This window comes from Triticum aestivum, chromosome 7A (assembly GCF_018294505.1).
Source record: "Triticum aestivum cultivar Chinese Spring chromosome 7A, IWGSC CS RefSeq v2.1, whole genome shotgun sequence".
NCBI lineage: Eukaryota > Viridiplantae > Streptophyta > Magnoliopsida > Poales > Poaceae > Triticum > Triticum aestivum.
The window spans coordinates 44,374,276-44,397,822 of NC_057812.1; the positions used below are offsets into that span (position 1 = coordinate 44,374,276).

General features: G+C 43.7%; 1 protein-coding gene and 1 long non-coding RNA gene across 2 annotated transcripts; one reads left to right on the top strand and one right to left on the bottom strand.

The window, feature by feature from the left end:
- Positions 1–5,683: 5,683 nt before the first annotated feature.
- Positions 5,684–14,254, bottom strand: LOC123149406 (kinesin-like protein KIN-UB). Its single transcript, XM_044569063.1, has 19 exons — positions 13,919–14,254; positions 12,774–12,874; positions 12,562–12,684; positions 11,862–12,047; positions 11,527–11,748; positions 11,267–11,432; positions 10,975–11,124; positions 10,722–10,810; positions 10,371–10,574; positions 9,760–9,852; positions 9,481–9,612; positions 9,222–9,353; positions 8,612–8,753; positions 7,912–8,004; positions 7,218–7,343; positions 6,985–7,110; positions 6,576–6,719; positions 6,270–6,398; positions 5,684–6,176 (listed from the first exon to the last, which is right to left on the bottom strand). Exons 1-19 carry the CDS (start codon positions 14,118–14,120, stop codon positions 6,016–6,018), a joined length of 2,721 nt encoding a protein of 906 aa, XP_044424998.1. The 5' UTR covers positions 14,121–14,254; the 3' UTR covers positions 5,684–6,015.
- Positions 14,255–15,216: 962 nt separating this feature from the next.
- LOC123154243 (uncharacterized) lies at positions 15,217–19,096 on the top strand. The gene is made up of 3 exons (XR_006476742.1): positions 15,217–15,448; positions 17,223–18,072; positions 18,686–19,096. It is a non-coding gene; the product is annotated as an uncharacterized lncRNA (long non-coding RNA).
- The last annotated feature ends 4,451 nt before the right edge of the window (positions 19,097–23,547 follow it).

The following is a 23,547-nucleotide window of genomic DNA, read 5'->3' on the forward strand; positions in this document are numbered from 1 at the left end:
TGACACGCAGGTCATAAATAAATTAAGACAACTCCTATGGCTCCTGCCGGTTGTCATACTCATCGACATGCAAGTCGTGATTCCTATTACAAGAACATGATCAATCTCATACATCACATATATCATTCATCACATCCTTTTGGCCATATCACATCACAAGGCATATGCTGCAAAAACAAGTTAGACGTCCTCTAATTGTTGTTGCAAGTTTTTACGTGGCTGCTATAGGTTTCTAGCAAGAACGTTTCTTACCTACGCCAAAACCACAACGTGATATGCCAATTTCTATTTACCCTTCATAAGGACCCTTTTCATCGAATCCGATCCGACTAAAGTGGGAGAGACAGACACCCGCTAGCCACCTTATGCAACTAGTGCATGTCAGTCGGTGGAACCAGTCTCACGTAAGCGTACGTGTAAGGTCGGTCCGGGCCGCTTCATCCCACGATGCCGCCGAATCAAGATAAGACTAGTAACGGCAAGCAAATTGGCAATATCGATGCCCACAACTGCTTTGTGTTCTACTCGTGCATAGAAACTACGCATAGACCTAGCTCATGATGCCACTGTTGGGGATCGTAGCAGAAATTTAAAATTTTCTACGCATCACCAAGATCAATCTATGGAGTAATCTAGCAACAAGGGGAAGGAGAGTGCATCTACATATCCTTGCAGATCGCTAAGCGGAAGCGTTGCAAGAACGCGGATGAAGGAGTCGTACTCGCAGCGATTTAGATCGCGATTGATTCCGATCTAGCGCCAAACGGACGGTGCCTCCGCGTTCAACACACGTACAGCCCGGGGACGTCTCCTCCTTCTTGATCCAGCAAGGGGAGAGGAGAAGTTGAGGGAGAACTCCAGCATCACGATGGCATGGTGGTGGAGCTTGTGGTATTCCTGCAGGGCTTCGCCAAGCCCTACGGAGGAGGAGGAAGAGTTGGAGGAGGGAGGGCTGCGCCAAGGAAGAGGTCACGGCTGCCCTCCCACCCCTCCACTATATATAGGGGCAAGGGGAAAGGGGGAGGCGCCCTAGGGTTTCCCCTAGGGGGCGGCGGCTAGGCAGATTGGATCTCCCTAGGGAAAATCCTAGGGAGACTTCCCCCCAAGCCAAGCAGGTGGAGGCTTGCCTCCCAAGCCAGGTGGAGGCGCCCCAACCCCCCAAGTAACGTGGGAAAGGGTGTGGGGGCGCACCACCCCTTAGTGGGCTGGTTTGCCCCTTCCCCTTTGGCCCATGAGGCCCTCCCTCACTTGTCGGGGCTCCCGAAACACCTTTCGGTCATGCTGCCCATAGCCTGATACCCCCGGAACACTTCCGGTCTTCAATACCCTTCGTCCAATATACCGATCTTCACCTCCCGACCAATCTGGAGCTCCTCGTCATGTCCGGGATCTCATCCGGGACTCCGAACAACCTTCGATAACCACATACTATTTCCCATAACAACCCTAGCGTCATCAAACCTTAAGTGTGTAGACCCTACGGGCTCGGGAATCATGCAGACATGACCGAGACATCTCTCTGGTCAATAACCAACAGCGGGATCTGGATACCCATGTTGGCTCCCACATGTTCCACGATGATCTCATCGTATGAACCATGATGTCAAGGATTCAATCAATCCCGTATACAATTCCCTTTGTCTACTGGTATGATACTTGCCCGAGATTCGATCGTCGGTATCCCGATACCTTGTTCGATCTTGTTGCCGGAAAGTCTCTTTACTCGTTCCGTAACACATCATCCCGTGATCAACTCCTTGCTCACATTGCGCACATTATGATGATGTCCTACCGAGTGGGCCCAGAGATACCTCTCCGTTTACACGGAGTGACAAATCCCAGTCTCGATTCGTGCCAACCCAACAGACACTTTCGGATATACCCGTAGTGCACCTTTATAGCCACCCAGTTACGTTGTGACGTTTGGCACACCCAAAGAACTCCTACGGTATCCGGGAGTTGCACAATCTCATGGTCTAAGGAAATGATACTTGACATTAAAAAAGCTTTAGCAAACGAACTACACGATCTTGTGCTAGGCTTGGGATTGGGTCTTGTCCATCACATCATTCTCCTAATGATGTGATCCCGTTATCAACGGCATCCAATGTCCATGGTCAGGAAACTGTAACCATCTATTGATCAACGAGCTAGTCAACTAGAGGCTTACTAGGGACATGGTGTTGTCTATGTATCCACACATGTATCTGAGTTTCCTATCAATACAATTCTAGCATGGATAATAAACGATTATCATGAACAAGGAAATATAATAATAACCAATTTATTATTGCCTCTAGGGCATATTTCCAACATGCTATGGGTTTCTAGCAAGAACGTTTCTTACCTACGCAAAACCACAACGGTGATATGCCAATTGCTATTTGCCCTTCATAAGGACCCTTTTCATCGAATCCGATCCGACTAAAGTGGGAGAGACAGACACCCGCCAGCCACCTTATGCATCAAGTGCATGTCAGTCGGTGGAACCTATCTCACGTAAGTGTACGTGTAAGGTCAGTCCGGGCCGCTTCATCCCACAATGCCGCCGAATCAAGATAAGACTAGTATCGGCAAGCAAATTGAACAAATCATCGCCCACAACTACTTTGTGTTCTACTCGTGCATAGAATCTACGCATAGACCTAGCTCATGATGCCACTGTTGGGGATCGTAGCAATAATTCAAAAAAAAATTCCTACGTGTCACCAAGATCAATCTAGGAGATACTAGCAACGAGAGAGAGGGAGTGCATCTTCATACCCTTGAAGATCGCTAAGCGGAAGCATTGCAAGAATGCGGTTGGTGGAGTCGTACACGCAGCGATTCAGATCGCGGTCGATTCCGATCTAAGCGCCGAACAACGGCCCCTCCGCGTTCAACACACGTACAGCCCGGTGACGTCTCCCGCGCCTTGATCCAGCAAGGAGAGAGGGAGAGGTTGGGGAAGACTCCGTCCAGCAGCAGCACGACGGCGTGGTGATGGTGGAGGAGCGCGGTACTCCTGCAGGGCTTCGCCAAGCACTACGAGAGACGAGGAGGGAGAGAGGTAGGGCTGCGCCTTGGGAGAGAGAGAGACTCGTGTATTGTGCAGCCCCAAAACCTCCACTATATATAGGGGCAAGGGCAAGGGGAGCCGCCCTAGGGTTTCCCCTAGGGGGGCGGCGGCCAGGGCAGATGGGATCTCCCCCTTGGGTGACTTGGCCCCCAAGCCAGGAGGTGGGAACCCTAGATGGGGCGCCCCAAACCCCCTGGTCACGTAGGAATAGGTGAGGGGGCGCACAGCCCCTTAGTGGGCTGGTTTGCCCCCTTTCCTTGGCCCATGAAGCCCCCCAACACTTGTCGGGGCTCCTGAAACACCTTTCGGTCATGCTGGTCATCACCCGGTACCTCCGGAACACTTCTGGACTCCAAAACTCTTCGTCCAATATATCAATCTTCACCTCTGAACCATTCCGGAACTCCTCGTGATGTCCGGGATCTCATCCGGGACTCCAAACAACATTCGGTAACCGCGTACATACCTTCCCTATAATCCTAGCGTCATCAAACCTTAAGTGTGTAGACCCTACGGGCTCGGGAATCATGTAGACATGACCGAGACATCTCTCTGGTCAATAACCAACAGCGGGATCTGGATACCCATGTTGGCTCCCACATGTTCCACGATGATCTCATCGGATGAACCATGATGTCAAGGATTCAATCAATCCCGTATACAATTCCCTTTGTCTACTGGTATGATACTTGCCCGAGATTCGATCGTCGGTATCCCGATACCTTGTTCAATCTCGTTGCCGGCAAGTCTCTTTACTCGTTCCGTAACACATCATCCCGTGATCAACTCCTTGCTCACATTGCGCACATTATGATGATGTCCTACCGAGTGGGCCCAGAGATACCTCTTCATTTACACGGAGTGACAAATCCCAGTCTCGATTCATGCCAACCCAACAAACACTTTCGGATATACCCGTAGTGCACCTTTATAGCCACCCAGTTATGTTGTGGCGTTTGGTACACCCAGAGCATTCCTACGGTATCCGGGAGTTGCACAATCTCATGGTCTAAGGAAATGATACTTGACATTAGAAAAGCTTTAGCAAACGAACTACACGATCTTGTGCTAGGCTTAGGATTGGGTCTTATCCATCACATCATTCTCCTAATGATGTGATCCCATTATCAATGGCATCCAATGTCCATGGTCAGAAAACTATGACCATCTATTGATCAACGAGCTAGTCAACTAGAGGCTTACTAGGGACATGGTGTTGTCTATATATCCACACATGTATTACGGTTTCTGGTTAATACAATTATAGCATGAACAATAGACAATTATCATGAACAAGGAAATACAATAATAACCATTTTATTATTGCCTCTAGAGCATATTTCCAACAAATGCCGCCACCGCGGCAGACGCCAGAGGAGGCCGCATGGCAGAGCACTTTCCCGCGGGCTGGGCCGCTGCCGCCCTTCATCCACCTCAGCGGCGATGGCGACGACGGCAAGAGCAAGGGTAAGGGCGAGGCCTAGGTCAGCGTGTGGGCGCGATTTTTTTATGTTTTATTAATGTTTAAGTAGATTTTGGCCGGCGGTTGACTGGCCATTAATGTTTAATTATGTTTTTTACCGCATGTTTTTTAAAATTGTTTTTCTTTTATGCGAAAAAATTGGGTCGGTCACCCATTGGACGTATCGGCCGATCCAAACGGATAAAACGCGGAGTGAGAGGGCCTGCTCTCAACCTCATTATGGCATAGCAAACCCTGCCCTCTGCCTGTCGGCCGCACGGGCAGATGCGGACATGTCCGCCGCCCACTGCTCGGCCGGATCTCACGGGCCTCGGCTGGCTCCTTCCACATTTGTTTGGACAAACAACCAGGCGGCCTCCCCGCTCAGTTACCAGAATGGAGCAGGATACAGCAACAATGTCTCAGCATCCGGTGCAAAGCAAGTAAAATGGAAGCGCCACCAACAAGGGGGAACTGAAAAAAGGAAAGCCAAGACAGAAGAAGAATGCTCGTGTTTTCCAACAGGGTTAGGATTCGCCCACGCACAGCGTGCATCTGGATGGAGGCTACACAGAACTTGTCCGTCTCCCTCTCCATTGTTTCGGAGAACAAGAGCTTCCATCCCCTGAGGGCTTTCAGAATCAAGGCCCAAGCCTGTTTGACAGAAAGCCATTTCAGATTGTTAAAAGATTTCTGATGTGTTTAACAGAAAGCCATTTCAGATTGTTAAAAGATTTCTGATGCTCCGCAAGCACCGTCGCACTGCAGCGCAAATGCTGCTGGAGAGGGCAGCGTGTTTCCTTTTCATTCCAAAAGCTAACACCATTCTCATAAGAGGACCCTACAGCCATGTTGAAGTAGCAAGAAACCTTTTCCCGACTGGTTTTAGCAACCTACACTAAAAAAACAGATGAGTTGTCGATTCCTTTTCAGTACAGGGAACAGTCTTCAGGTTTATGCATGTTTCTCTTCCTTAGGTTATCCATGGTCACTAACTTGTTATCTGCAGCCAGGCCAAAACTGACCGGCACTCTTCGCATTTTTCGACTCCCAGGCACCGTTTGCAACGCGACGATCTTCGTAATTGTCACACTGCAAGCAGGCATCCGCCGGACACATTGCATACGTAAACACTCTTCTAACAAACAGTCTCTGAAGTACTATTAAGTTACAGTCAAAAGATTGTCTACTGTACAATTAATACAAGTATATATAAGTATAATCCATGTCATGGCCCCAACCCAAGCCAACCTATCTGCACTGCAAGCCACTCAGCTCTCCCATATCCCAACCACACTCGTGGATTTTACAACACAAATTCTTCTACAGGTTACATCCAAGTAAGTAAAGCAGCTCTCACATGCTAGGATTTGAATAAACAAATCGCCACCATAACAAAACTCTATCCGCTACTCGACTTGGGAGAGTTGGGCGAGAAACAAAACTCCACTCGGTGTGAGGATGAGGCACACTTGCATCCTTTTGCATTGATTCATCAACACTCTATCCGCAATCTCCTCATCTCTGATTGAAGAGTTGGGCTGGATGTCAGCGTGCGGTACGCTAGCATCCTTATATCTTCCCGAGAACAATCCCTCGAGATCCGAACAAGTTCCCAGAGCGCGCCTTCACTCACGATATCCTTGGCATTTACCTCTGTGGAAGGCCAGATTGACACCACAAACATAAGTACATGCAACTACTATTTACAAGTTCATTTGAGTTGTGTGAGAGAGAAAGAGTAGTAACCATGTTGCGCCAAATGGCAGAGCGCAAGCTCGATGTGCCGCCTGATTGGGGCAGCCTCATTATTCGCATTCTTTACGATCCAAGGAAGTGCCCCATCATCCACCAATAATGATCTCCCCACCTTGTTTCCTGATGGAATAGAAATATGCATGCCTTAGTAACATAAAAGATTGATCTCAAAAGAAAAATTACATGGGACTGCAAAGTATCAATGGTCTAGCTAATATGCATCTCCACATAATGCAGTGATATCGCACAAAGTTTGAATGAACTTGAAAATCCATGTCTGTGCCATTGATCCATTACCTTGAGTAGCTGCTCTGGATTCACATTTTGCAAAGTTTGCAATGCCACGAGCAATTTGAGCAAGGACATCAGGATGGCCGCACTTAACCATTCCCAGCAATGCTTTTATTCCACCTTCTCCTCTTAGACGAGCTTGCAGTTTGTCTGGTTACAGAAAAATGCGAAGTTGAGGATACAGCCACATGGATAAAAATGATGTATGTATTGTCCAAGTAATCGTCGAATTATTTGTAGAATATGTAGGCTCCTACATGAGCCTTTAGGTAATCTACTGTTTTTTAGGTTAGTAATGAATTCTAGTTAGCACTAACATCACAGTAGTGTCTAAAATTTTGCATATCTTTCGGCACGTTAAATTCTTATAAGATAATAGGGTGCTTGCTTATGCAAACCAGCAGAACATGGTTACCATTGCCACACAGGTTGGCGATAGCTCCAGCCACCATTCTTAGAGTCTGTGGGTCCTCCGCATCAGATGCTGTCATTGACAACAAGGTTACACCACCTTGAGCCATTATAAGATCTTGATTCGTTTCTGCATATGTAGATTATCACAATCAGATAAGAAGACATTTTCTACCACAGAGAAAAAAATCACTACTCTTCATGAATTTAAAACCGAAATACTACAGGGTTACTAACCATTCATTGCAAGATTAGCAATTGCTCCTGCTGCTACTCTGCGTATGGTCTCATCCTCAGAGCTCCTAAGCAGCATTAGGAGGGAAGCGAGGCCACCTGCTTCTACAATCTTTTCTTGATTTGCCTCTGAAGTATGGAAGGTCAAATATGTGAAATTAGTGCATAATCATATGATGTTCGGGGCAAAGTTGAGCAAATAAATGAGACTATTTGCAAGTTGTGTCCAAACAGTGAGAACCGACATGAGCAAGCAAGCATCAGATGTCGCACCAAAAAATACATATTCCCATGAACCAGTGATGTTTAGTGTCGTGCCAGGGTTAAATTGAAGTAGAAACTGAAAACCATGCTGCAACATCCTAATATCTTACCAGGAGGTAATTCAGAGAACAGTAACATGCTTATAGATAAGTACTACTCCCTCCGTCCCAAAATAAGTTTCTCAACTTTGTACTAAAGTTTTACTAGAGTTGAGACACTTATTATGGGACGGAGGGAGTATATCATTTCATCACGCATAACAAACAGTTGTACATATACCCACATGTAGCAACATGCAGCAAATGGTGATGCCTAAAAATCAACTTCAAATATATGATGACTGGAAAACATACCCATACAACAAATGCAACACTGGCAAGTAAAACAATATGTAGCAGCTTTATATCTAACTAAAACAATGTGAAGCTTGTACCTTCAGCCGCCAGATTCGCGACAACTTTCACGGCATGAACACGAACATCAGGTTCTTCCGACTCAAGCAATGACAATATCTTCTGTAACCCAACTGAAACAGATTGGGGGGGGGGGGGGGGGATTTCATCAAAAGATCAATCACACACTCTAGAGATGTCAATCAGTTCAAATGACAGTTATAGTACAGACTAAAAACAGGGACAAAACGCTGTAGTAGTTTCATCATGCTTTAAATCCATATTCTCATTGTTGCCTTCGATTCCACAATAGCTGTATTGATTCACAAGATCATACAGTATTGTTTTATCATTATCATCACTATATATTATGCATGTTAAGTATACTACAAAATATTTCCTCAAAATGTGTCACATCTGATTGCTCTGCTATTGTGTCTCTGCCATGATATGTAAGTTTGTAAGGAAGCACAAAACACACTTAAGGACTATGTATCATTTTTTTCTGAAAACAGAATTATTTTGCACCACTTTTTCTAACCAGGGAAATAACTGGTAGAGTAATACTTTTAAGCTAATCATTCGGTTTTACAGTTTGGAGATGCTTTAAAGAACAAGAGGGCCAAATAAAGCAGAATTGGGAAGGCAATCATGAGCGAGTCAGGTGTACAACCAAAACCAATTTTTCAACACGGCAGGCAAGATTTTATTCTTGAGAAACAGCAAATAAGTAATAAATACCTTGCTCAAAGAGTTTTGCGACTGGCGCCTTAGGTCCATTGCTCTGCTCTCTAGGCTGCGAATTCCGAGAATGAGACATCAAAGAATCTAAACCAGGAAATATTTTTCCTGGTCCATCTCCTGTGTCAAGGCTCATTCTTGTCTGATTGAAACGAAAGAAAAGGCACATTATGGACCTTAGGGTAGCACTATAGTACTCATTAGAAGTAAAAAAGGGAAACAAGTTCCTACAAATTGTAGATGGCTGGATGCATCGAATAAAGACAGTATATTCAACATAATATGGAAGGCTACAAGTCAAGTACTACCTCTGTAAACTAATATAAGAGCGTTTAGATCACTATTTTAGTATTCTAAACACTCTTATATTAGTTTACAGAGGGAGTAATATTTATGAGTTTGCTTCAACTAAAATTGGTTAGCCAAAGAACTTAATAATGCTTTTACAAGGTGAAAAGTCCAACAAGAATAATAATTGCGTTGTTGACAGGGAATCACCAAATAAATACAAAACAATAGATAGACCACTTATTAAATTAAAAATATTAATTTCACACCATTCAGAAACGTTACTAATAACATAAAAACTAGCATCGGCAGTAAGTCTTACCTCATCAGCATCCAGACTTAACTGCATTAACTGACTTTTCAAAACAGCTATTTCTTCTTCGAGTTTGTCTTTTTGGCTAGCTTCAGTATCCAGCATTCTCCGGAGTCTCACTACTTCAGCAGTAGCTGTGGCCTATGTAGCACGAAAATATGGTTAGCAGCGACAATAAGGAATGAGTTTATTTTAAAAACAATATATGCTTTCCAGTGAGATACTTGATGCTTAAGGTCATCTTTCTAGAAATATATATTGACAGTACCTCCATCTTTTTCCAGTGTGATAATTGATTCTTAAGGTCACTGGACTCATCTTCAGCGGATTGGCGTAACATTTTCTCATTCTGCAGTAAGTCCTGCACGTCACCATTGGATGTAGACTCGGGCTCTTTAATCTACATTCGAAAAATTGCATGGGTAATCATTTTCAGATTTTACAATACAAGATGTGGCACTTCATCATAACTGATGTCTTAAAAGATTAACCCATAACTGACCAAATAATCAATAAGTAAAGCTGATCTAATCATGTATAGATGTACCTGTTTCTTGGGTGATTGTTGGTGTACTTTCCACTTCTCTTCTAGTATCTTTATAGAGTCCAAGTATTCTTGATGGTACTTCATTTTCTCATTCTGCAATAAGAAACCACAGCTAAAATGAATACCAAATGAAGTGTCAATCAAGCATGCTAGAGCCAACGTAATAATTTAGGGAGCTTTGAGATCTAGACATTTATACCGAATAAAAAAGAGTTCCGAAATAAACATAGGATTATTTGCGTTACTGTTATGGTACTTATTCTAGATCAAACTCGCCTTTAGAGGAACTCTAGAGAGCCAACAGAGATGCTTCAGAAGAGTTAAATGATGGTAGAGGTGAGAAAATTGAGGAGCCCAGACAAAGGAAAAGGTATCAACTAAAAAACTATCCAGGCAATTTCAGATTAAAATTAGTTTATGATGGAGATCTAGAACCAAGTTTACCTACGGAATTTAACAAATTAAGACTACTGATGTCCCAGATCTTGTATTTATTCTCTAACTAAAGGTAAAAACATATAAGTAGCATGGTCAAATTCCTAGAAATAGTGCCCTCGTGGAGTTCAACGCACACAAAACAGAAGTAAAAGAACATTATGATGGAAGCAAACCTCTAGAGAAATTTTGCATTCCTTTTCAGCCTCAGCAACACGGTATTGTGCTTCCGCTGTAATTCGTTCAATTTCATCATCAAAATATTTACGTTGCCTTTCATTTTCTGCGATTAACTTGTCCAATTCAATATCAAGTCTCCTACACAAACTTTTGTAGTCAAATTCTTCCTTTAATTTGACCATGTTCTGGACCTTCATTGCCTAGAATGAAACATGAAAGTAAATGTTATTCCATAAACGAAGCAAATCAGAATAGTTCTCCTACACTTCCATGGAATCATGAGATGGCCAGTTGGTCAAGATAAGAGAAAATAAAACCATTAAATATATCTTAGAGCGAGATCATACTCTTTGTCCAAACATTATTGTACTCGTAGTCTCCCCCCTATGTCTTGGAGATGGACCAATCGTCACAACCAATGATGTTCTTGCAGTGCCTATGAAATCCAACAACAGAAGCACCTCTGTGAGAACAAATTACTGTGATAGCCTACAGGCAACAAGGCACACAAAGGCAAGCCTTCCTAGCTTTCCAATAAGATGGCTGATGACATAGCTATGTCAAATCATTTTTGCTTTTGACCAAACCAAGGGAATTTACCTCCAAATGAGTCTTTAAGCAACCTAGTAAGCTTGGAATCACGAACAGGTACATGTGCGCTGCTTTCAGCAAGTGCATTGATGCATTTTCCTAGTGAACTTAGGGACAAGTTAATAGACTTCGCCTCTTCTAATGTATGACCCTCGCTTCCTGCACAACATCAATTTTCAGCTCTACAGGGTTGCAGTTTACAGTAAAAACAATTATCTCAAGATAAAGATATAAATTTGTAGGAAGGCATAACATTTTAAAGAAAAAATGTGTCAAATTTTATTGATGAGAACGCACTTACCAGATTTGTCTATTCGCTCGGATCCTGCCAGGTCTACAACTACAAGCTTGCTTTTCCTGACAATAGGTGGTCGTAGAGAGTCCATCATTGAAGATGAATGCCCGTTTTCAGCAGACATACTAACATTCATTTCACTTCTACCTTTTACAGCCCTTCTGACATTTACCTTTACCAAAGATAATCACAGAAGGTCAAAAAATAACCACAGTAGTCGTAATCATGTGATAATAGGCAGCAAGATCAAAGAACATAAAGATTACCATGAGAATTGCATGACTACGAGATGACTCTGTATTTAACTTTGTGTTTGCAGCAACACGATGAGCTTCACCAATCCTTAAAAGGTCCATAAAACTCTTCTGGTCTCTAACTTCAACTACAGTGGCCCCAGGCAACGAAACATCCCCTGTTCTTGGGTCTTCTACAATGGCTATGTTATCATTTACAGGATCAAGGAGATCCTGTATCATTTCCATATACAACTGCAACGACAACCCAATACAGAGTTACGGTCAGAGAACTGTATAAAGTTAGAGTGCACAAATTCAAAACGAAGGCACAAGAAAAAATCACACAGAAGCCAAGCATCACAAACCTGTAGATAAGATAGTGATACTGTATCAGTCTCAGGGGTTATATCAGCAAGAATATCCTCCATTGCGCGGACCATGATTCCCCGTGCAGCAGTATCTTCATCACCAAGCCTTCCAAGTGTAAAAGTCTTGCCAGTACCAGTCTGCCCATATGCCATAACTGTACCATTATATCCCTCCAAAACGCTCTGCAGAATGCAGACATCGTTGACATTGGTATAAGAAAGTAACACATAGCAGGAGTATTGGTAGGAATAAACAAATGGCAGGAGTAAAACTGAAGGCCATGACACAATAAGAAAGTTCCAAGAGTTCAACTCCAGGTTTCGTCTATAATGTCAGCTACTCCCTCCGTTCACTATTATAACATGTTTTGGGTATTTCAATATGGACTACATACGAACTGAAAAGAGTGAACAAACTAACTAAAATGCGTCTATATACATCCGATTCAGAAAAAAATTAGAACATCTTATAATAGTGAACAGGGGGGGTACTTGGCTAAAGTTTCAGATTTCATTACATGACATATCAACACCCATGCCAAAAGTCACTTGAAGTTCTGCTAAGAATATCTATCCACAAAATATAGGTTAAAAGCAACAAGCTTGCAACATGCAAATATATCTTGTTTCTTAGAGATTTCACTAAGAGCACAAGCTACTGTGATTACTGATGTATAAATGTTAGAAGTTCACATACCTCCACAACTGGTTTAGCAACAACTTCATACACTCTCTTTTGTGAAGAAAACTCTGTAAGCACTTCATCGAATTCAAATGTGTCGGACTCCCAATTGTTTTTACGAAGCTTTAGTCTTTTGAGCTACACATCAAACGTTAATCAAGTGAGTCCATAGGAAACCTATAAATGAAATCTATATTTCACACAGTATGCTAAACAGGAGGCCAAACCTCTGGCTGGAGTTCAACACAGTCGGCAAAATCAGCATCTGCCGCCTGCTCTTCTGCGTTCCGAGGCCTTAGCCTTACAGCCACTCTAACTCTGCTTGAAACTGCAGAAAAAATGGGGGAGGCAAAATTCATTTGATTAAACAAATGCAGGTGAATCGAAATTTGCACGCACACATGCAAATTTTCTTATGGATTTGGAATGATCATGTCAGGTAAAATTAAAGCACAGTGCGTGCAACAAGAATAATCTAGCAAAAGAAGGCATTCTATCTCATATCAATGGGAAAACAGAGTCCACCATTTCAGCAAGTAATTCTTCTGGAATGTAAAAAGGCAAAAAAGCAAATGCAAAACCAATCACCACAAAAAGCAGCGATCTCTCTGCAATCGTAGCGCACTTCCCAGCCATGCTAAGTGAATTGTCTACTTTGACAGTTTGACTGCGGTGCACAATTGAGTAAGAGGAGTGAGGAGCATAAAAGCAAAATTATGGACGTGCGTCTACCAAGCGGGACTCTTCTGTACAACCCGCAGTTACTGAAAGATTGGAATGGTGGGTGGCGGCTGGGTGCAGTGCCATCATGAGTGGTGCACGAGGCAGCTGGATGACGAACAGCAATGGTCCTAGCACAACTAAGACTACATCAGCAATGTCCTCACGTCGAGGAAACAGCGTATTCCAAAAATGAGGAGAAAAAATGGGGGCAGCACGGCATCCGCTATTGATTTTTCCGAATGATACGATCTAAGGATACTGTGACCCATTCACCAAACGCATGTCTCAACCATTCTACCTCCACAGTTTGGCGCAAGTGTTATGCTGTGCTTGTGCAGCTACGTTACACGCCACCGTTGAAGGCAAGCACGCGGCGTTACCGAAGGGGCAGAGCACACACGGTCGTCTAAAATCTGAAGAGATTTCCCCAGAGCGATCGCGCCATCCAGCAGATACGCTCGGCCGCGCCGGCGATTCGAAATCCGGAGACCAAAGCGGCCGATTCATCGGGCAGGCCGAATCGCGGTGGCCCGGCGAAATGCAACGCGGCAGATCAGGCCGGACCCCAAACCCCCAAAAAAACCTCCCGTAGATACACATCGAATCCAAATCGGGATCCCATTGCAGGGCGGCAAGCAGGAACACCCACCTCCGGATTCGGAAGAGTTGCGGCCGCCGGCGCCCGCGGCGGGGAGCGGGCCGGAGCTGGTGCGGCGGTACGCGCCGCCGCCGGCAGCGGAGAGGCGGGGCTTCCCGGCGGGGGCCTTGGGCGTGGCGGTGGAGCCCTGCTGCCTGTCCATCTTCGCGGTCGTCCTGGACCCCAGCCCGCCATTCCTGGCGCCGCTCGCCATTAGATAGGCGTGGCAGCGGCGGCCGCGGAACGTCCGTGACGGGGATCACGGGGATGGGGCAGAGGGGCAGCACGGGATCGGAGGCCGGGGAATAAATGCGGTGAGGGGAGGGGAGGGCGCGGGGCCCGCCGGAGGGAGGGAGGTGGTGGAGGGCCGGCGAGGAGGAGGGGGGGGGAGGCTGGCTGCTAGTGCTGCTGCTGGTGCTGTGCTGGGTTGGTGAGCCGAGCCGATGCACAAGAGCGAGCGTAGCGGGCCGTATCTCTGGTTCCTGCGGCTGGTCCGGGCCCGCCCGCAGCCTACTTTTTCCGGCGGGCCATGGGAGAAGCTGGCCCCACCTGTTTACTCGTGGTAACGTAGCGTAGCGTTGGGCGTTTGAATCAGGCTGCCTCGCTCTCTTTTTTCCACTTGTGATGATGATGGTCGATCAGTTTAGCGCTACTGACCATGATGGTCCATCTCCATTGCCACTGTTGCTTCATCCTCTTTTCTCTACTCGTTTAGTGTAAACCTGGGTGCTGGTTCATTGCTGATTGATGATGATCCATTTTCTGCCCGTCCATGTCGACACGTTCCGTGCGGGAGCTCGCAACCAAGCAAATGGAAGGAGGCGTCGCTTCCGTCTGTTCTGTTCCTTTCAAGACACGGCGCGGGTGGGGTGCGGTGCGGTGCAGTGCACGAGTGTTTGACCTCACCTTACCGATCCAGCCCTGCAGACTGTGGTCGTACCGAACGAGCACAGACACCTCCACCTCACCCGACAGTGGCAGTCCAATTTGTAGTGCACACGTACGTGTATGTATGTATCTCTCCCTGCGGTTACTATATATTATTGCAGTGCACACGCCGCGTGAATGAACACCTGTGCGAAGCCGCGTCCGGTGCTGCTCCAACATGAGTAGCACGTCTTCTGCCAATTAACTGATAAAGTATCCCACAATAATGGACGCGTCTAGGGAGCAGCCGGGTGCTCCCTAGCGTTTCCTGACAGCCACCCAGATATAATAATTTTCTGTCCACCTTTTCAGGATAGGAAAGCATCTGGTCCCGCCTCTCAATTTTCGCAGCCAACCATCGAGCGGGCAAATCACCTGGTCCTCCTCCTTCGCCCGATCCCTCCCCGCCCCTGCGCGTCTTCTTTTCTCCTCACCTAACCCCTAGCCCAATCTTCTTCTCTCCCAAGCCAAAAAGGACAGCACGCCCCTTCCCCTCACCACTTCCAGATCCAAGAAAACCTTCACAGCCCTCCAATGGCGGCTCCATTGGTGTTTCTTCTCTAGGCGCCTCGTTCCTGATTGCCTTGCAAAAAGGCAAAAAAGTAAGGCAAAAAGGTTAGATTTAGCTCATCTTCCAGATCTCCCTCCTCTTTCCCCATGATTTGTACAAGGCTTCAGTTGTGCAAAACATTGTGTAAAAAAGATGTGATGTTAAGCATGTTTAGTCTGATGTTTACGCAAGTTTCAGCCCCCTGATTTGGGCAAATTTAGTGGATTTAGTAGTGTTGTGCACCCCTAAGTGATAGTTCTTCCTAGTTTTCAAAATCTATTTACAAATCTATTGCATATGAACACATTTATAAATCTGTAGGCAAGTGCTGATAGTAAATGCTGGGGACAAAAATATTAGGAAAATATAATGCCTTAAGCAAGAAAAACAACTGAGCAAAAACAGTACTTATAAGAGGATGAGAAACAACTGATCATGATCTATTTCTGATGTGTTCCAGTTCTATTAATTGCTTATAATGAGGCAAAATAGACATTCTGTTTGAGCAAAAACAGTGCTATAATGAGGCAACTAAGTATATGAGGCAACTAAGTATATGTATGCACACAACTTTGGAAACTTATGACATGGCAAAACATGAACACTTTTGAAACTTATAAGACAAGGATTATAAGACAATGAATACTGACATCACTATGGAAAAGAAGGGGGAAAACAAGGCTTTTCCGCCTTAGCAGATCTTTTGGGAGCATGTGGACCAAAACCAAATGGATGATTGGAGCAACTTGCATTATAGGATTAAGCAAAAAAGCATAATGATGTCAAGGCAACTCTTGAAGAAACTAGAAAAAGATTCCACTTGGACATTTGTTTCCATTATTCCTTGGTTTCGATAGTGAAAAAACACTAGAAGAAATAAATGTAACTAAAATTGCAACTAAAAAACAAGAGACAGTTGCATAGTACAATTTACCTTTGTTATAGCATATCCTTCACCATGATCCAAGAAAAGTTGGAAAGTTGCCAGGATACAGTTGCAAAATTATTAGTATTTCATCCTGCAAAAGAAGGAAAAAAACAACAAGAAAAGCCATATAGCAACAACTATCTCAGCTGCGAAACGTTACTTCAAAACATACTGAGCATATCCAAAAAACACACAAACTTGTTGCTGTAAAAGATGAAACCTAAAAATGTCAACTTAAGTTCTTTCTAACACACAAACATAGGTATTGAAAGCAGAAGTCTGAATATAAAAGAGCAATCATGCCCGTAATTCTAACTTAAGTTTTTCCTAACACTAAACATGCTCTAATCTCTCTGATTTGGGAGTGAATTCCATTCTGAAGACACTTCAAAGTAGCACTTCTATGGCAGGATGCTTGCTTCCCCAAAATCAATGTTGCCTGCGTTTAAGGAAAACAAAATAAGAAAATATATTATGAAACACAAAAAACAAAAAGCCTATGTTATGTTTATATGTACAAACATGATTCATTAATACAAAAAAAACATGCCTCTCCTGAAATAATATATTGCCTGACATATATAGTTTGACTTGCCTGATTATATGGTTTGGATTGCCTGATAGTGCACTTTGAATTGCCTGGTTATGTTCAATTGCTATCTTGTGTATCTGGTGTGCTTGCGTTGTTGTGTTGTTTGCTTGCCTGAGTTTAGTGTGGTACTAGCTTGCCTCAACAACGTAAAAATTGCTTTAATTTTTCTGGTTGAAAAAATGCACAGGTTGAACATGATTGAGCTATTTTTGTGTGCTTGGTAGGTGTGTTATTGGCTTGCCTGTATTTACTGTGCTACTTGCTTGCATCCCTCTGCTGACTTGCTTTACTTTTTCCCATATTCTCAATAAATAAACAGGTTGACAATGATTGGCCTGAATGAGGAACCAGCTGAAAATAATGATGATCCATTGTACTGTACACAACATGCTGCTGGAAATGCAGAATTTGTGGCGGAATCACCTAATCCCCCTATCATCCAAAGAGTCGATGGTGCTGCTACAGAAGCAATGGAGACAGATGGGCAGTCAAGTCATGGGGGGCGTGCTCCGGGCAGTACACAAGTACCTGCAGCTGTAGAAGCTGGGAGTGATGCTCATACCCTTGATGGCACAGGTGTTGCAGGTGATCCCGGTGGCACTGTTAGTAATGGTTTGGGTGCTGAAAATGATGATGAAGCTTGGTCACAGCCCAAGGAGCCTTACATGGGCATGAGGTTCGACACTTTGGAAGATGCCAAGGTGCATTACAATGCATATTCCTTGCAAATGGGGTTTTCAATCAAAATGAATAGTTCAAGGAAGGATCTCAAAACCAGGGAGTTGATAAAACAACAGTTTGTTTGCAACAAGTTTCGAAAGCCTGATGTTGATGACGGAGGGGCAGAAAAGATTCCCATGCTAGATGACATTGTTGAGCAAGCAAACGATGATAATGAAGATGAGGCTATTGTCTTTCTTGATGATGATAGTAAAGGCAAAAAGAGGAGCAAGAAACGAAAAAGAGATAAAATTGTGTAAACTGGTTGCAAAGCTAAGATGATTGTGAAGGTAATAGATGGCAATGGGAAGTGATCTACTTTGTTAGCGAGCACAACCATCCGTTGGTTGACAAGCCATATTTGACTAAGTATTTGCGATCACACCAAGGGATCCCGACAGAAGAAAGGGCCTTCCTTACTCATCTTCATAACTGCAATATAACTACAGGTATTGAACCACACCCACCTCACCCCCTATCTTCTAACTTTAAGAACCTGGACATGCCTACTGGTTGTGTGTTTCTTAGCCCATCAACAAGTACCTGTTTTTGCTTGAAACATGTCACTGATTTGCTTCAAATAAAATACCTTAGTTGCTTGATAGTGCCACTAAATTGCTTACAACGGTACAAAAAAGACATAAAATGCCTGATTTGTTTCTGGATGCTGGACTTGCCTAATGTTTACCTGTTTGTTGCTCAATGCAAAGTTCCTGCTTGCCTAGTTTTTTTATAAAACAAATTTGGTGTTGAATCCGAACTTGTCTATGATTAGTCTCTTTGTAGCTAAAATGTACAAATAGTACTTGTTTCTGGATGGGGTCAACTTGCCTATGATTGAAATTTGTATTGCTCACTAATGCATAGTTACTCCCCCTGGTTTGTTTTGCGTATTTTGCTCATGTGTTGCCTGGGGCATATGGTTGTAGTTGCTTGTATAGCTTCATGAATTGCCCAAGCTTTGCATTTGAGTTGCCTTGCTGAAAACAGAAAAGAAACTATTTTTGGCACTGTTTTTGTGTAGAAAAAGGATTGACCACCATTGTGACTTCATGTCAACAGGTCGTATGATGCACATCATGTCAGATTTCTATGGGATAGAACTCATTGTACCTTATGGCACTAAGCACATTACAAACCTCAAGACGCTGTTGAACAAGGATGATACAAAAGAAGGGGATATGATAAAGACAGTTGCTTACTTAAAGATCAGCAGAGAGAGGATCCAGATTTTTTTTACAAGATAAAATATGATGAGGAAGACAGGGTTGAGAATATTTCTGGGTCGATGGTGCAGCAAGGAAGGTGTACAAGGAATCTTATCATGATTGTATCTCCTTTGACACAACGTACATGACTAACATGTACAACATGCCCTTTGCACCATTCATTGGGATTAACAGGCATGGGCAGTCATTCATGTTGGGTTGTGGCTTTGTTAGGCAAGAGTTGGCATCGAGCTTTGATTGGCTATTCCAGACCTTCCTTGAGGCAATGCATAATGTAGCACCCACCAACATCATAACCGACCAAGACATCGCAATGGCACAGTCAATTAAAAAGATCTTTCCTACAAGTGTGCACCGCTGTTGCCGCTGGCATATTATGAAAAAAGCACAAGAAAAGCTTGGAGCATTGCTGGGGTGAAACCCTGGCTTGTCCAAAGATTTCAACAACTGTGTTGACTTCAGCTTGACGCCGGAAGAATTTGAGGCGGGGTGGTGTGAGCTGATGATGAAGTATGTGATGGGGAACATAGTAATTTCAAAAAAATTCCTACGCACACGCAAGATCATGGTGATGCATAGCAACGAGAGGGGAGAGTGTGATCTGCGTACCCTTGTAGATCAACAACGGAAGTGTTAGCACAACGTGGTTGATGTAGTCGTACGTCTTCACGGCCCGACCGATCAAGCACCGAAACTACGACACCTCCGAGTTCTAGCACACGTTCAGCTCGATGACGATCCCCGGACTCCGATCCAACAAAGTGTCGGGGAAGAGTTCCGTCAGCACGACGGCGTGGTGACGATCTTGATGTACTACCGTCGCAGGGCTTCGCCTAAGCACCGCTACAATATTATCGAGGACTATGGTGGAAAGGGGCACCGCACACGGCTAAGAATATGATCACGTGGATCAACTTGTGTGTTTAGGGATGTCCCCTGCCTCCGTATATAAAGGTTCAAAGGGGGGAGGGTGCGGCCGGCCAGGAGAGGGCGCGCCAGCAGGAGTCCTACTCCCACCGGGAGTAGGATCCCCCCCCCCTTTCCTAGTTGGAATAGGATTCGGGAGGGGGGAAAGAGGAGAGAGAGAAGGAAGGGGGGGCGCCGCCCCCTTCTCCTTGTCCTATTCGGACTAGGGGGGAGGGGCGCGCGGCCCAGCCCTGGCCACCTCTCCTCTCTTCCACTAAGGCCCACTAAGGCCCATATACCTCCCGGGGGGTTCCGGTAACCTCCCGGTACTCCGGTAAAATCCCGATTTCACCCGGAACACTTCCGATATCCAAATATAGGCTTCCAATATATCAATCTTTATGTCTCGACCATTTCGAGACTCATCGTCATGTCCGTGATCACATCTGGGACTCCGAACAAACTTCGGTACATCAAAATGCATAAACTCATAATATTACTGTCATCGAAACCTTAAGCGTGCGGACCCTACGGGTTCGAGAACAATGTAGACATGACCGAGACACGTCTCCGGTCAATAACCAATAGCGGAACCTGGATGCTCATATTGGCTCCTACATATTCTACGAAGATCTTTTATCGGTCAGACCGCATAACAACATACGTTTGTTCCCTTTGTTATTGGTATGTTACTTGCCCGAGATTCGATCGTCGGTATCTCAATACCTAGTTCAATCTCGTTACCGGCAAGTCTCTTTACTCGTTCCGCAATACATCATCTCACAACTAACTCATTAGTTGCAATGCTTGCAAGGCTTATGTGATGTGCATTACCGAGAGGGCCCAGAGATACCTCACCGACAATCGGAGTGACAAATCCTAATCTCGAAATACGCCAACCCAACATGTACCTTTGGAGACACCTGTAGAGCACCTTTATAATCACTCAGTTACGTTGTGATGTTTGGTAGCACACAAAGTGTTCCTCCGGTAAACGGGAGTTGCATAATCTCATAGTCATAGGAACATGTATAAGTCATGAAGAAAGCAATAGCAACATACTAAACGATCGAGTGCTAAGCTAACGGAATGGGTCAAGTCAATCACATAATTCTCCTAATGATGTGATCCCATTAATCAAATAACAACTCTTTGTCTATGGTTAGGAAACATAACCATCTTTGATTAATGAGCTAGTCAAGTAGAGGCATACTAGTGACACTCTGTTTGTCTATATATTCACACATGTATTATCTTTCCGGTTAATACAATTCTAGCATGAATAATAAACATTTATCATGAAATAAGGAAATAAATAATAACTTTATTATTGCCTCTAGGGCATATTTCCTTTAGTCTCCCACTTGCACTAGAGTCAATAATCTAGTTCACATCGCCATGTGATTCGACACTAAGAGTTCACATCACCATGTGATTAACACCCATAGTTCACATCGTCATGTGACCTATAACCAAAGGGTTTACTAGAGTCAATAATCTAGTTCACATCATTTATGTGATTAACACCCAAAGAGTACTAAGGTGTGATCATGTTTTGCCTGTGAGATAATTTTAGTCAACAGGTCTGTCACATACAGATCCGTAAGTATTTTGCGAATTCTATGTCTACAATGCTCTGCACGGAGCTACTCTAGCTAATTGCTCCCACTTTCAATATGTATCTAGATCGAGACTTAGAGTCATCCAGATCTGTGTCAAAACTTGCATCGACGTAACTTTTTATGATGAACCTTTTGTCACCTCCATAATCGAGAAATATTTCCTTATTCCACTAAGGATAATTTTGACCAATGTCCAGTGATCTACTCTTAGATCACTATTGTACTCCCTTGCTTAACACAGTGTAGGGTATACAATAGATCTGGTACACATCATGGCATACTTTATAGAACCTATGGCTGAGGCATAGGGAATGACTTTCATTCTCTTTCTATCTTCTGCCGTGGTCGGGCTTTGAGTCTTACTCAATTTCATACCTTGTAACACAACCAAGAACTCTTTCTTTGACTGTTCCATTTTGAACTACTTCAAAATATTGTCAAGGTATGTACTCATTGAAAAAACTTATCAAGCGTCTTGATCTATCTCTATAGATTTTGATGCTTAATATGTAAGCAGCTTCACCAAGGTCTTTCTTTGAAAAACTTCTTTAAAACCACTCATTTATGCTTTGCAGAATAATTCCACATTATTTCCGATCAACAATATGTCATTCACATATACTTATCAGAAATGCTGTAGTGCTCCCACTCACTTTCTTGTAAATACAGGCTTCACCGCAAGTCTGTATAAAACTATATGCTTTGATCATACTATCAAAGCGTTTATTCCAACTCCGAGAGGCTTGCACCAGTCCATAAATGGATCGCTGGAGCTTGCACACTTTGTTAGCTCCTTTTGGATCGACAAAACCTTCCGGCTGCATCATATACAACTCTTCTTCCAGAAATCCATTTAGGAATGTAGTTTTGACATCCATTTGCTGGATTTCATAAAATGTGGCAATTGCTAACATGATTTGAACAGACTTAAGCATAGATACGAGTGAGAAACTCTCATCATATTCAACACCTTGAACTTGTCGAAAACCTTTTTGCGACAATTCTAGCTTTGTAGATAGTAACACTACTATCAGCGTCCATCTTCCTCTTGAAGATCCATTTAATCTCAATGGCCCGCCGATTATTGGGCAAGTCAATCAAAGTCCATACTTTGTTCTCATACATGGATATCATCTCAGATTTCATGGCCTCAAGCCATTTCGCGGAATCTAGGCTCATCATCGCTTCCTCATAGTTCGCAAGTTCGTCATGGTCTAGTAACATGACTTCCAGAACAGGATTACCGTACCACTTTGGTGCGAATCTCACTCTGTTTTACCTACGAGATTCGGTATTAACTTGATCTGAAGTTACATGATCATCATTATTAGTCTTCCTCACTAATTGGTGTAGTAGTCACAGGAACAAATTTCTTGTGATGAACTACTTTTCAATAAGGGAGAAGGTACAATTACCTTATCAAGTTATACTTTCCTCCCACTCACTTCTTTCAAGAGAAACTCCTTCTCTAGAAAGGATCCATTCTTAGCAACGAATGTCTTGCCTTCGGATCTGTGATAGAAGGTGTACCCAATAGTCTCCTTTGGGTATTCTATGAAGACATATTTCTCCGATTTGGGTTTGAGCTTATCAGGATGAAACTTTTTCATATAAGTATCACAATCCCAAACTTTAAGAAACGACAATTTTGGTTTCTTGCCAAACCACAGTTCAGATTGTGTCGTCTCAACGGACTTAGATGGTGCCCTTTTAAACGTGAATGCAGCTGTCTTTAATGCATAACCCCAAAACGATAGTGGTAGATCGGTAAGAGACATCATAGATCGCACCATATCTAATAAAGTACGGTTATGATGTTCAGACACACCATTATGCTGTGGTGTTCCAGGTGGCGTGAGTAGTGAAACTATTTCACATTGTTTTAACTGAAGGCCAGACTCGTAACTCAAATATTTTACCTCTGCGATCATATCATAGAAACTTTTATTTTCTTGTTACGATGACTCTCCACTTCACTCTGAAATTCTTTGAACTTTTCAAATATTTCAGACTTGTTTTTCATTAAGTAGATATACCCATATCTGCTCAAATCATTTATGAAGGTCAGAAAATAATGATACCCGCCACGAGCCTTAACACTCATCGGATCTCATACATCAGTATGTATTATTTTCGATAAGTCAGTTGCTCGCTCCATAGTTCTGGA